General features: G+C 38.1%; 1 protein-coding gene across 1 annotated transcript in view; it reads left to right on the top strand.

Annotated features, from left to right (window-relative positions):
• LOC108264953 (ERC protein 2) overlaps nucleotides 1-15,507 on the top strand; it is a 291,196-nt gene extending 275,689 nt beyond the window's left edge. The window contains exons 18-19 of the mRNA XM_053680567.1: nucleotides 8,575-8,748; nucleotides 15,436-15,507. Coding sequence (XP_053536542.1) covers nucleotides 8,575-8,748; nucleotides 15,436-15,462 — 201 coding nt within the window. The 3' untranslated portion in view covers nucleotides 15,463-15,507. The remainder of the gene's footprint in view (nucleotides 1-8,574; nucleotides 8,749-15,435) is intronic.
• The last annotated feature ends 204 nt before the right edge of the window (nucleotides 15,508-15,711 follow it).

The raw sequence follows: 15,711 nt of genomic DNA, 5'->3' as shown, positions 1-15,711 counted from the left end.
CAGGCTTCTCTACAGATGTCGCTCCACACTCAAGAAAGGCTGATGAGATGGCCCACCAAGTCAAGCACTGTCTAAAGCTGGCGACACAACTTCCCAACCCTGGGTCTTGCCTAATGACCCCGGCAAACCAGCCCCAGACTCATGTCTGCTCCTTGGCTCCTCCAGGAACCTGCTACTTGTCGGACAATGCTTGCATTGGAACCTGAGGGGCTGTGAAGACATTTTGCCCAGAGGGCCAGGACCGCCGGGGGAGGGAGTGCATTTTGGCACTTCGGGAGAAGCGCCCTTGGGGGGTGTTCTGTCATATCACAGCAAACCAGTGACTCCATTTCCCCGGATGCACCACAAACTACAAACATGGCCGTAAAGGACTACACTTCCCACGCACGCACACATTCACCTTCTCCGGAGTTCTAATCACACCCACCTGTTACCAGTCTCACACACACTCACTCCTCAGTATGTAGAGACTGTTTCAACACAACAACTTTGCAAAGTATTGAGTACTGTCACCGTGCCATGCGTTTGTACCTTGTTCCTCGGTTTGCTTCATAGTCTTTGATCTTGTTTCTTGTTTCGCGTTACATGCTTTAGCCTTGCCTAGTTTATGCCTATTTGCAGATCGTCTGACCCATTGCTTATTTCTGACCACGATATTGTCTCATGATTTGGATTTGTCTGCCTATATCTCCTTCAATAAAAGGTCTTATCTGCATTTGCATCCGTCCTCAACCTCCTTATGTGACAGTAAGGTTCTACATAGAACCTTTAAGGGTTCATCCAGGGAGACAACTGAGAACTGTTATGTATTCTGAAGTTTATAAATGTGCAGAATATGCTCCAGAATCATTGCAAACCTGACAAGTATAAAGAGGTTACTGAAGGTGAATAAATGAATGGAAGTATGTAAAAGGAGGGAAGGAAGTATTGAATCAATGAATGAATGATATCCCTTAAGACTAAGATTTTTTTTACTGTGAAAAAAATATATCATTAAAATGATCAACTTGAGTTACATACACTATATGTCCAAAAGTTTGTTAACACCTGATCATCACACCCATATGTACTTCTTGAACATCCCATTCCAAATGTAGTCACCCTAATTTATTCAGTGAGATAACATACAGGCTTCAACCACCCAACTAATACTGCATGTCACCCACCTTCATTGTATCCTTGCTGAAATCACTAGTCTCAGGGCCCTTGTTTTGTAGCTGACACATCTCCAACACCATTGAATCTGGAACGACAGCCAGCCTACACAATGAGATTCATACTCAAATTCAAACAATGTGATGGCAAAATCAAATACCTCATTCTTTAGGAGGGATTTGGACCCAAGGAACTGTATTTGGAACCAGCATTTACAAAATTTGGAAGATGCCCTAATCCCCAGCGACTTAGAGATTTACATTTATACTAAGCAGATGAGGGTTAATGGCCTTGCTCAAGGGCCCAAAACTGCTTGCCATTTGTGCGAATTTGAACTCACTACCTTCCAATCAGTAGTCCAATTATTTAATCACTGAGCTGCCACTGCCTAGTAAGATGTCTTACATCCTCATGCGATCAAAGACTTTCATGCACATCACCCTGATCATCCAGCCCCCACCCCAGAGGGAAACCTCACTGATCTCCTGGATTGAGGAAGGAGTTGGATGTTCTGTGTTCTGTCACATCTCACGCAATACCAGTTTCCATTTAAATCCTGAACCACAATTCCCATAATGCCCTTTACATCAATGAACTACAACACCCATCACATGAGCCATCACATGACCCCATCCCTATTCGCATTCACCAGATTTCTGATCAGACATCCTTTTCAAATTAATAGCCCAGACATTAACACAATCATTGCAAAGTCTTGCTCTGGCTTTTGTCAATGATATTGCTAAGCCTTTTCTCTTCCCAGTTGTCCCAGTTTTGACTTTAATTTGTTTGTTTATCGATCTCTACCTAATTTTGCTGATTTGCCAATCACCTTACTTATTACCTTATTATGTTCCTGATTAATTCTCTGCCACATTAGTTTGTCTGTCTTGGATTCAGCAGTAACTCTGACCTGCATTAGCATTCAAAGCTGTGTGACAGTGTTTCTATGTAAATACATGAGCACAAGTGTACTGAAGTCAATTGTACATACTACATTTATCTGTATTGTGTATATATCTCAATATTGGATTTTAATATAACACTGTTATCAATATATTTTTTATATTTACTACTATATCACTTGTGTATTAATTAGTAGTTCCTAGCCAGCGAGTGAGGAATTTAAGATACTTTATTCTTGGTAGTACAGTCTGTAACTGGTTGCTGGTTTTCCTGACTGAGAGACCCCAGGTGGTGAGGATAGGGAACAGAACATCATTTGAGTGGAAATATTTTAGAAAACCATAACTGTAACTATTTAACTGGACCAATCAGCAAGTCCAAGCTTACATTCCTCACTACATTTGTTATTAGTTTCTCTGTAGTTACTGAATATTTCATAAAATAATATGCTTTATGATAAATTAGCAAAATAATAAACTGGGAGTTAACTGGGATTAAATGTTTGATTGTTAGCTTTTCCTCTCATTCTACCTTAATAGTGCTCCTTGAGGATTCGTGAGGATCAGAATATAATTGAATATAAACTGTAGTGAGTAATGTTATTTTATGTCGAAGCAAAACACATCCTTAGATTTATTTTCACTTGGCATTGAGTGAGAATGTATGACGACAACACAACCTCTAATGTCTACTACACATTAAGACCTATATTAAGGCCTGTCAACATTTGCATATATTACTTGTCAGTTTTGATCATGACTTGAAATATTATATATCTCCAGATTCTGCATGACCCCAGCTAATGAGATATGTAAATAAACACCACAGTACACTATATGACACACAATAAAAGACTATATAATAAGACACACCAATTAGCTGTGTGACCTACTGTAACTACAGAGCTAGTTAAGAGAAAGAGCTGTTATACAGTATAAAACCATAGAGGAAGCAAATTGAAATGATAATTTAATGACAGTAGCAGGATTTTTTTTTTTTTTCCAGGTTGTGCAGAAGAAAAAAAAATCTTTAAGGCAAGAGACACTGCTGTTGTGTTTGGTAAATTTTATTAAATTTTTTTGTGTGTAAATGAAAGCATATCCGTTCAAATCCCAGGACAATTTTGGTCTCATCACTTTTACTCATGTTCTTAGTCTTTGCTCCCAACTCCCACCAAAACCAAACTGAAAAGGTTTAAAGACAGTACAATTAAGTATAGAGAACATTTTCAGAGAACCGACACTTCCAGTAGGTTTGATGAGTTATTAAGTTTCCTGAACGGGTAATGGCTACATGCTAGAGATGCACCATTACTAAATTTCTCAGCCGATACCGATAACCAATTATTCAGAGTGATATCGGCCAATACCGATAGTTCTGCCTTTTATGCCTTCTTTTAAATTAATAATAACTAATTCCACAGTTCTGAAGGAAATGCAAATAAAAACTTTATTCTCTCCATTTCAAGTTATTTCATAGTAACTGTTCTCATAAACAGAAAACACATTACTCAAATTAACATTAACTAAATTCTGAAGATTAAAGTAAGATTTCTTAACTTATTGAATGTTATTTATTCATATTAACATTGACTGAATTCTAAAAAACTTCCTGTTAGGCTCAGACTCAATCACTACAAACAAAAGCATTTCTTCTTCATCATTGACATCAAACTGGTAATATATAGGCCTAATATAAACTTTTTTTTGATGATATTAACTTATATTAACATTAACTAGATATGAAACATATTTTCTGTGCCATATATACTTTTTTGTCATCCCATGTTCATTTAAGTCTTTCAGTAATGTACTGGCCCTTTAATTCAGCACGAGTAGCACACAAGTAGCGTAGGGGAGAAAAGTTAGGCTCCATGCCGGAACTCCTGCTTCACTTCTGCTCAAGTCCTGTATAAAATTTTAGCGGTGCAGAGCTTACAAAAATGCAGTTTTGTCATCATTCCACACAAGAGACATCATCTTTACACACAGCACAAAATTCTTGTTATTGACAGGATATAATTGGCCCTGATCATTTGATGTTTTTAAACTATCGGCCTATGGCCAAGAGCCGATAGTGAGAAAAATAGCCTTTATACATTGGTGCATCTCTACTACATACATGTTATGGTCATGTGATCTAGTAATGATAAAGCTACCATGTGCAACAAACAACCCTACAACAAACAGATAAAATAAAGGTCAAACAAACAAAGTTCACAAACAGTGTGTATTAAAATGAGGTGCATATAGTATGCTGGGAACTTTCTCCCATCTCCTTTATATAGGAATCTCTTATTCCGTGTGAATCAGACATGTTTTATTCATCTGTTCTTTTATAAATGTTATGACATTGTAGATAAGCAATGGAAGACATGCAGATGAAAAATATTCACAAAGGTGTAGTTAATTAGCGAGTGCTGAGTTGTTTGCATGGAGACATGCCCTGCAGACCAAAAGTTTGGAAGCAACATTAACTCTGTATAAATAAAAAAAAAGAATGTTGGACAGTTGACAGTGATATGCTTATTAATAGAATAAAGCTTTTTGACTAAATTCATGCAGCTATACTTTCCAAGTAACTCATTATTAATTTGTTTAATTAAGAAGTATATTGGAAATATATTGTAACCCGAATCATAAATATCTGATTCTTGCATTCAAAAGATTTTGTTCTGTAGCTTGTGGGTGTTGCCACAGACAAAGGTTTACAGACAAATATACTAAAACAGCTTTCTTTAACTTGTATTTCACAAATAGTTGGACTGTTTGTTAAGTTCTGTGTATGTTCCAAAACATTAAACATAACTATAAACAGATACAATTTACACCATCATTCATTAATAATAATTTTACAAATCTGTTAGCTCTGGAAAATTGCTGTGGTATGAGAGGAATAAAACATGTCAGGATGAGCTATTATTAAAAAATAACGAAACTTCTGAGTTTTATCAGTATCATACCACCCTTTGAGTGATTATGTACCTATAAATACACACCATTGTGTTTTATTTTTTTAACATATTCTATCTTGTACAGTTGCAATCAAAATGATTCAACCCCCATTGCAAATCAGGTTTAAAAAAACAACTCTTGCAGTAAGCCTACACACAGTACCCACAAGCACACACACACACACACACACACACACACACACACACACACACACGCACGCACACACACGCACACACACACAAAGTTGCAATCGAAATGAGTTTCAAATCAGGTTTATTGTCAAAATTTACAAACTTTCAGCTGTTTGCATTGAACAAATCAGAGGAAAGCAATTGAAATAGTTCAACACAACGAATGCTTATAGTGGTTTCCCCAAATTCAACTGAAAATACAACTTAAAATGACTTCTCCAGTTTCAAAATTATTCAACCCCTTCATGGCAAGCATCTTTAGTACTTAGTAGAGCAACCTTTTGCTGTTATGACCTGCTGCAAACGAGATGCATAGCCAGACATCAGCTTCTAGCAGCATTCCTGAGGAATCTTAGCCCATTTCTCATGAGCAATGGCCTCCAGTTCAGTAATATTCTTGGGTGTGTGTGCTGCAACCACTTTCTTCAAATCCCACAAGAGATTTTATATGGGGTTAAAGTCAGGTGACTGTGATGGCCCTGTAGAATCTTCCAGGACTTCTTCTGCAACCAAGCTTTCATGGAATTTGAGCTATGCTTGGAATCATTGTCCTGCTGGAAGGTCCAATGACGCCTAAGCTTCAGCTTCGTCACAAACAGCCTGACGTTTTCTCCTAGGATTTCCTTATACTTCAACGAATCCATCTTGCCTTGGACACACTGCAGGTTTCCAGTGCCAGAGGATGCAAAGCAGCCCCAGAGCATCACTGAGCCACCACCACGCTTGACTGTGGACAAAGTTTTTCTTAATTCTTCTTCCTCCAGATATACCGCTGATCCATTGTGCTGAAAAGTTCCAGTTTTGTTTCATCTCTACACAGAACAGAATCCCAAAACCTCTGTGGCTTATATATATGATTTTGAGCCAACTTTTCTTGTACATTTGGGTCAGTAGTGTGTATGTCTTGGAGTTCTGGCATGGAGACCTTCTGTGTTTAGCATGCGCCTTACTGTGCTCACTGAAATCTCAGTGCCTGTTGTCACCAAGTCTTGCCGCAGGTCTTTTGCAGTCACTTGAGGGTTTTTCACAACCTGCCTTCTCAAAAATCTGGTTGCAGCCATTGATAGCTTCCTTTTTCTGCCCCGTCCAGGTATTTTCTTGCATTTTCTACCCCTAGCCAGTACAGGTGTGTTCATGAGTTCCAGCTCAAGCACACTGTGCAGATCAGCTAGCAGATGTTTTCACTGACATCTTCAACATCTCCCTGAGCAGTGCCATCGTTCCAACGTGCCTCAAGGCTACCACCATCATCCCCGTGCCGAAGAAGTCTTCAGTGTCCTGCCACAATGACTACTGTCCCATTGCACTCATATCCATCATCATGAAGTGCTTGAGAGGCTTGTAATGAGGCACATCAAGACCCTGCTTCCCCACTTACTGGACCCACTGCAGTTCGTTCATAGACTTCAGTTCAGCATTCAGGTGCATTCCTCAGCACCTGATTGGAAAGATGAAGCTACTGGGCCTGAACACCTCCATCTGCAACTGGATCCTGGACTTCTTGACTGGGAGACCTCAATCAGTCCGTATCAGAAACAACATCTCCAGCACTAGCACGCTGAGCACTGGCGCCCTCAGGGCTGTGTGCTCAGTCTACTGCTGTTCACTCTGCTGACTCATGATTGTGCAGCAATGCACGGCTCCAACCACATCATCAAATTCACAGATGACACGACCGTGGTGGGTCTCATCAGCAAGAACGATGAGTCGACATACAGAGAGGAGGTGCAGCAGCTGACGGACTGATGCAAAGCCAACAACCTGTCTCTCAATGTGGACAAAACAAAAGAGATGGTTGTTGATTTCAGGAGAGCACGTAGCGACCACTCTCCGCTGAACACCGATGGCTCCTCCGTGGGGATCATCAAAAGCATAAAATTCCTTGGTGTTCACCTGACCGAGAACCTCACCTGGTCCGTCAACACTAGCTCTATAGCCAAGAAGGCCCAGCAACGTCTCTAATTTCTGTGAAGACTGAAGAAAGCCCATCTTCCACCTTCCATCCTCACCACATTCTACAGAGAAACTATTGAGAGCATCCTGAGCAGCTGCATCACTGGGTGGTTCGGAAAGTGCACCTCATCGGATCACAGGACCGTGCAGAGGATAGTGAAGGCCCCCATCCCCCCTTTACAGACATTTACACCACATGCTGCATCCGCAAAGCCACCAGCATTGTGGATGACCCCACACACCCCTCACACACACTCTTCACCCTCCTGCTGTCTGGAAAAAGGTACTGCTACTTTGCTTCTACTGTATTATAAAAATATAGTATCTAATTTATTGTCACTATATACACTTTATATACACTTTACCTGGCTGCTACCACAATAACTGCTATGTCCATGTTTGGTATAAGTTAATCTGCTGAATACTAAGTCATAGCATGTTATGTTTATATTTATACCATTTTTAAATTATATTGTTACTCCTTGGCACCTATCTTTTGCACTACCTGTTATATCAGACACTTCCACACTAAAACTGTGTACTGTTTGGTGCTACACTGTCACTTACTGTGCCTATTGTCCTGTTTTAGTAGTTACTGTACTGTCCTGTGTTTTTAGCACACGTTTGCACATGCACTTTATGTAGAATGTTTGTAGATCTTATTTAGTTCTGTGTCGTCACATGTGGTTAGTGTGTTGTTTTATGTAGCACCATGGTCCTAGAGGAATGTTGTTTTGCTTCACTACATACTGTACCAAATGTATATGGTTGAAATGACAATAAAACCACTTGAACTTGAACTTGAACCTAGTGCAACTAATGAAGCCCTTGATTAGTTGCATGAGGTGTGTTTGAGACAACACCTATTTTGCATATTTGTGCTGTTGTGAAGGATTCTATTCAGGGGGTTGAATTTTTTAAGACTGGAGAAGTCATTATAAGTTGCTTTTTTAGTTGAATTTGGGGAAACCACTTGAAACATTCGTTGTGTTAAACTATTTCAATTGCTTTTGTTTGATTTGTTCATTGCAAACAGCTGAAAGTCTGTACATTTTGACAATAAACCTGATTGCAAATGGGGGTTGAATAATTTTGATTGCAACTTTATTTGCAAGCGTGGAATCATCAAGAATATTTTCTGTACAATTTTTGGTAAATAAATCTAAATAATATAAACAAGACACAAATAATATGAAATGTTTGATTTAACATTTTATGTACAGTAAGTGGGAAAACTATTATGTAATGATTAATATATGGCAATTATTTACAATATATAATAATTTCTCCTCAAAGTACCTGCCTTGAGTTTTGATTAAAATGTTGTTGTTGTTTTTTTAACATCTTATCTTTTTGCCATTGTAGACACCTTCCTTAAAGGTTTAATGTGCTTGAAATTGCTATCCATTTTTCAGACCCAAAGTAGGATGAAGCTCATTGCTGAGAATTATGAAGATGGTCACTATTATCCCCATCATCCTCATCATCCACAACATAGTCACCCCGGACACACTCACTATCGTAGACCATCAAGAGGACTGTCCATTCACAGCAATCCTCAACCTGAGAAACCTGAGCAACCTGAGCAGGTGAGACACACACACATAGTCAAATCTTGTTCATTTGTAGATATTTTGTATATATCAGCTGAATTTTACACTAAAATTATAATGAGTATAAAAAAAAACTGAGAATTAAAATAAAAAGTATATAATTACATTTATATATACTCATCATTGATGTCACTGTTATATATGTCTCCTCTGCCTTGCATGGCCTTAGGCTTGTGCTTGGTAGATTAATGTGCAGTTGGTATACTGGGAATAGATCTCTGGGTGTTTTATTAGTCTGTGCGTTGAGTTTGAGCATTAACCAGACTTGACTCGACCTGAATTCTCCCATTCTGGCAGTGAATAGGGACTCAGTTCCAGTAACTGTTTACAATTGCTGTTGCTCTGCCATTACTTTGCAGTTTTGATGAAAGTGTGCCGTAGATTAGATCGGCTCTGAATTCTTTCACAAGCAACAGAATTTGCCCATAAATGACCAAAGGAAAGAGAGGGGAAGTTTCCTGATTATTCAATTGCAAACATTTTCTGCAAATTCTTGCCATGTGGGTGTTATTGATATCAGAATGCTGGGTTTTAAGAAATAATGCTTACATGAAATGTAGTCTAAATGTCACACACACAAACACACACTCTCTCTCTCTCTCTCTCTCTCTCTCTCTCTCTCTCTCTCTTGCAAATATAGGTCTGTTCTTACAAACAGGAAGCTAAAAAAAATTCATGGGAGTTTGGTATGTTTCCATTAAAGTCTTTTATGTATTTATGCGATATACCAAGGGCTTATTTTGAAAGACCCAAACAGGGTTCTACAATCCCTGTCATAGAAGTTATTTTAAATGCTTCACTGTGTTGAAATACCAAAATTCACATTGGTCATTGATTTCAGTCAAATCTGTTTAGACTGAGGAGATTTTCTGTGTGCACATATATATCCACAAAAACACATGTACACAAACACTTGTAAACAAACTTCAAGTGTATCGTTTCCAGCAGCTCCCTTCAGAACAAACAAATGCTTTGGCGATGAGAAAGCTAGATGTCATCATCATCATTATCATCATCATCATCACTCTGTGGGTAGTGTGTACATGTGTGCACTAAGAGGAGTGTGTGAAGGCTACGTACCAGACACAGTACCTGACAGGTCATAATCATGTCAAGTGGGAATAATAATAATTTCTCACTCTTTCTTGCTCACTCGTGCATATATACACAGTCACACTCACACACACATACTCTCTCACACGCACACACATACATTATCTCTCTTCCCTCAGTTGTAATACTGTAATAACAGCAAGATTTATAGCAGTCCGGGAGCCAGAATCACTTGGGAAATCCCCTCAGCCCACACACACAGATATGGCTTTGGTTTCAAGCAAATTCAAACTATGATACCTCTCTCTATATATTTTTTAAGCCACCCTCTTTCAATACATTGGTGAGTGAATGTTTTTATGTGATCATGGCACAAATGTGTCAATGGCATCTTGATATTGTATGTTCTTGTTGTTTAATTATTATTGGTGCACATGAAAACTTAGTGAAGTTCAGTAAAATTGTAATAAGGTGTGAAGCAAATACATTATCAACAGGCGTGGTTAGAATTGCTGCTGCAATATCAAATCAAATCATCACATTGTTTGCTCTAAAACCCTTGGGCACAGTGGCATTTTCATAACACCGCCTGATTTCATGTCATTATTTTATTGGAAGTACATGAATATTGTACACCAGAAGTCTTGGGACAGTTTTGCAGTTTTTATTTTTAAATGAGACTTAGAAATAATAATAATAATAATAATAATAATAATAATAATAATAATAATAATAATAATAATAATAATAAATTTTATTTATAGGCACCTTTCATGGCACTCAAGGACACCTTAAAAGCAATGAAACACACAAAACATAAAATGATGGAGGCCATCAGTTTGGCCTAAAAAAACATAGAGGCCCTCAATGCAGGCTTAAAAACACCACAAACAATAAAAAAAAAAAAAAAGATACATAGAAATAGATGCTAAAAAGTTTATAAAGTGCAGCGCAATGCAAACCTTTCAATCTGAACTTATTGTCAGTGCAATGGCTACATAATTCTCAATTTTGCAAAATGCCAAAGCAAAAGTCTCAACAATTTTAATGAATCAGCACGACCCAGTTTCATGGAAATTCTCAAGGAGAAAGTCAGCATGTTAAAATTTCTTTGCCAACATAATCTGTTGAAAGTACATATCAGTACGTTTTGATGCCAAAAATTTAATATATAGATCAAATTACATATATACCATTAATAGTGTACACCCACAAAACCAGGTCATTAAAATGCCAAGCTTATAAGTTGTTGCTTGAAGTCAGGAAAATATAATTTTGACATTGTATTTGTGCTAAGAGGGGGTCTTGGCAGACGATAATGCAAGTGCACATTTGGCTGATTTTGAATGAACGCTGTTGTGCCACTTCATTTTCATGTGTAACTGCTTAAATAAGAGTCCCACCCACCAGCCAGCTCTCCCATATTATACAACATCTACCAACCAGGGAGGGTGAAGGCTAACACACGCTTTCTCCAAGACAACTAACCGCCTCTTTTCAAATTGCTGCTCATGCTGTGTCACAGGGCAGAATAACATGCTAGTTGTAAAGTGGTATCTACCACATCTTCTACATACATGAGCTCACAGATGCACACAATTGGCTAGTATTGTTATGACTGACAGGGGAGAGAGAGTATGCCATCAAAACATTAATAGCTTGTAGACATTTTTATTTTAATATTTATTTATTTATTTGAATAATTATTAGTATTAGCAAAATGTGAATTCCACAAACCTTCAATAAACTTTCTTGACTAAATTATAGATGGACAAAGCCATGGTGAAGTTTCCACATTCCTGGCGCCAACCATGGAATATCAAAGAGTTGCAAAGGGTCTTAGGACTTGCCATCTTTTATAAGAGATTCATTTGGGGCTTTAGCTTCATGGCCTCCCATCTCACCTTGTTGCCCAAGAGAAAATCCAAGAGCCTAAAATGGAATGACAATGCATCCAAATCATTTCAGACATTAAAAGGTTGTTTTAGCCATCCTTTGTTCCCCAGATCTCACACCTCCCTTCAAGGTTGAGATAGCTGCAGCTTCTACTGTATTTTAAAGTGAAAATGTGGTGGAGATTGAGTTGATGCTGGATAACACTCGCTATGAAGAAAAACGTAATCACTGTTGCCAGACACATGATTTGATTTGACTGTTTTGAACAATTGGTTTCTTGGGTAACAGTGCAATTAGATTATTTTGATGTCATTTTTCTCCATGTCTTTTTTTTCTTCATAATTGTTTCCAAATTTACTAATCATACATTATCTATGGAATGTATGGAAGCAGTTATCTCCCATATTGTCACACTCTCTTAAAAGTACACAATCTTTACTCTAAAGTGAAGACACAAGTACCAATCATGCTTATGTCCATGAAAGCCTACATGAAACATCCCACTTTTATGCTCATTCAAAGCTACTCATTCACAAGGAAACGTGTGAGACCACAACATTGAATTTTGGTCACCATTGAGGTTTGCACTGACCACAAATAAGGGTGACTGCATACACATGCACATGGACACACTGCAAAAGGGCTATGTATTGGGTTTTTCAGATTTTTTTTTAAGTGATACTCAGTGGGGACCTATGGACTTTCAGAAGTGCAGTGTAGAGGGACCAGTTTATTTTGTTATATAGTATTTTGTTTATATCTGTTTAACTTTTACCAGTATGTGAATCAAATGTGAAACTAACTATGTCAGAGTTATTTGAAAACATTTAATCACAAAAATATGCAGTAATGATATCACAGAACTATACCACAAAGCTTACTTGTAAATGTTATCATACCAACCACCTCATAGTGAGTAGCACGTAGTGCTTATTTTCCTGAATCTACTTTATATAGTTTAGATAGCCTCTGTAAAAAAATAATAATAAAATTATTTTAAATAATAAAATTAAAAAAAAAGGCCAACCTCGAGTGCACACTGTCAGAATTTACCCTACTTATAATGTTTCGTATTAAATATTATTAACCAACTAAATATTATCACCAACTGACATTTCACTGTGTTTTAATGGAGGTGAGCTTTATAGACACTCTGTCAGTTGGGCAAAACTCATGTTCTCTCAGTTGTTGAGGGGAGACCAGCTAGAAAAGTGTGCTTTGCAGAAAACATGGAGATCTTGTTAAAGATAAGAGGAATAACAGACAAGCTTGTAAAAGTCTGGTCAGGTCATGTTTTACAGTAAGACCATAAAAGTACAGAATAGGAATAGTGCATAATGGACTGGAAGACTGAGTGGCATGTCAAACATTCTTGGAAAGAACAGCTACATGAATATAAGGTACATACAGTGGTTTACCTGAGAGAAAAAAGGGTTTTAAGAGTATTAACCTGGGTGCTGGCATGCATGTGTGCATTATAGCAAATACAATCTTTAAAAAGTCTTCATTTAACACACATCATCAATTTCTCTCGCGTTGCTACCTTCTCGTCTCCATATGTGACCCGCTGACCTTTGTTAGGAAGTTCATCGTAGGTCGGAGTCAAGCTCCTGAGGTGTGACTGTTTTTTTTTTTAAACTCATCCTCATCACTCCTTTATCTGCCTCTTTTGACTGAGCATGATTAATCACTCTGTTTTCTTCTGAATGAGAGTAGAAGAAGGAAAGAGAGGGTGATTAATGATGACGAAGAACTGGAGACCACTGCTTGGCCAAGGCTGTCAGATGGATCTAGTCTCATAGCCATTGCAAACAAACCCCCACCACTACCCAACTACACACACACACACACACACACACACACACACACACACACACACACACACACACACACATACACACAGAGTCTATAACTGTTTCCATAACCACCAGCATTTTTGGCCATGTCTATCAGCTAATATTGGAAATGAATAAGTTATGATTTACGAGCTGGGCAGATTGCTTTATTGAGTTGAATTCTATAATGAGCACTCAGACTGTCAACAAGGATAATCCATTATGACACAAATCCCCTAATGATAAAAATGAGGTTACTGATGGATAGAGCGGATCCAAGAACATCTCAGATGCTAAATGATTTAAATACTGTGAAGTCATAATGGATTTGTACCTAATACCTTTCTTCCCATCAACACAAGTAAAACCACCAGTGTGTCTTTAAAGAAAATATTGCATCTCCAGTTTTTGCATTTCGCTATAATCTAATGGTTTCACAGAAACTATGCAACACATAATGATTATGCAACGATTCTCAGTTTTTGTTATTTTGATTGCAAATAATTTAGCAAAGTGATCAGTGTTAAAAACTATTCACCCACTAAGCAACACATTTATGTGTAATCAATGTTGACATAATGTTGTATATTAGTATAGAAAATGTTACTGTTTTGCTACAGTAAATTGATATGCAAATATGACAAAACATACCAAGATTGTAAAAGCAACCCCGCATTGGGTTAACACTGAAATGCACGTGTGACATTGTTGGCCATCTGTTCACTCCATCTGGCCAATGCAGCCCCCCTCAGTACAAAACAATAATCAGTGTGATTGATGATGGTACATATCGAATGTATTACATTAATCTTCTGATCTTCTCTGTGTCCACTCTCTTTTTCGTACACAAAGCCATGCTTAAATGCCCTAAGTGGAATACTATGAAATATACAGTCAGGCTTCAACATACCTGATACATGAGCCATTAAGATATGTACTGTACTGTCCAAAAGTCTGACTCCACTACCAAGAACTGTACTTATTTAAACATTTATCAAAACTAATACACGCACGTTTATTCATATTATTCAAAAATACAGTGAAACTCTGTTTAAGAAATTTAAATTCTTTCATTTCATACATCTTCAATAACCACTTGATCTGCTTAATCCTGGTTCATGGTCATGTTGATGCCTGTTCTTTGAGCCTATCCCAACAACATTGGGTGGCACACCCTGAATGGGATGCCAGTCCGTCACAGGGCACCATGCACGCACACATTCACAGGAGCAATTTAGCCAGTTCACTTACTGGCATGTGTTTTGGGAGTAGGGAGGAAGCTGGAGAACCTTGGGGAAGCGGCACAGACACAAGGACAACATGTGAAAGCCACACCTTGCCTTATTATAGCTAGCCCTCAGGGGCCAATTCAATTACAAGGAAAGCAATATGAGCAGTGGAAAGAAAACGATTAGAGGTTGATCATCATTATCACTCACCCTTTTGAACAGAACAGGAGCAGCCATTGCTCCTGTTGAGCCAACTCAAGCTTAGGATTAAACAAATGATGCTGGATCTGTGCTATGCTGGTAGTGCTACCAATGTGTAGCTGAAAATATTCAGTTCATGTATGGGTTTCCTCTAGGTTCTCTGGTTTCTTCCCACCTCTCAAACCATGTCACTAGGTGTATAAGCTACTCTAAATTGCCCTAGGTTTGAATGAGTGTATGAATGCATGTGCACATGCTGCCCTGCAAAACAGTGTTCCTTGGATAGGCTCAAGAGTCACCGCCAACCTGGATAGGATGTAGTTACTGCTGAAGCTGAATGAATGAGTTCTTGACAGTAGACAAAGTCTTTCAAACCACCCTGACTATTTAATTATTTATTGCTTCTACTGACAACAGTCTTAATTAAATGTTTTTTTTTTTTCTTTTAGGATGATGAAGAGGGCATCTGGGCATGATTTTTGGTCTGGCCTGGCCTGCTGCTCCTGTTCTGTTCAAAAGGGTGAGTGATAATGATGATCAACCTCTAATCATTTACTTTCCACTGCTTGTATTGCTTTCCTTGTAATTGAATTGGCCCCTGAGGGCTAGCTAAAATAAGGCAAGGTTTATTCAGGAAATGTTAAACTCTCAATGGCACTTAAATTAGAGGGGAAAAAACTTGTGTGCATTGGAACCAAGCTAGTGTTTAAGTAAAACTGGAATTA

This window comes from Ictalurus punctatus, chromosome 5 (genome assembly GCF_001660625.3).
Source record: "Ictalurus punctatus breed USDA103 chromosome 5, Coco_2.0, whole genome shotgun sequence".
Taxonomy (NCBI): domain Eukaryota; kingdom Metazoa; phylum Chordata; class Actinopteri; order Siluriformes; family Ictaluridae; genus Ictalurus; species Ictalurus punctatus.
Note: the sequence above shows the minus strand (reverse complement) of the source record. Positions and strands in the feature narration are given on the sequence as shown.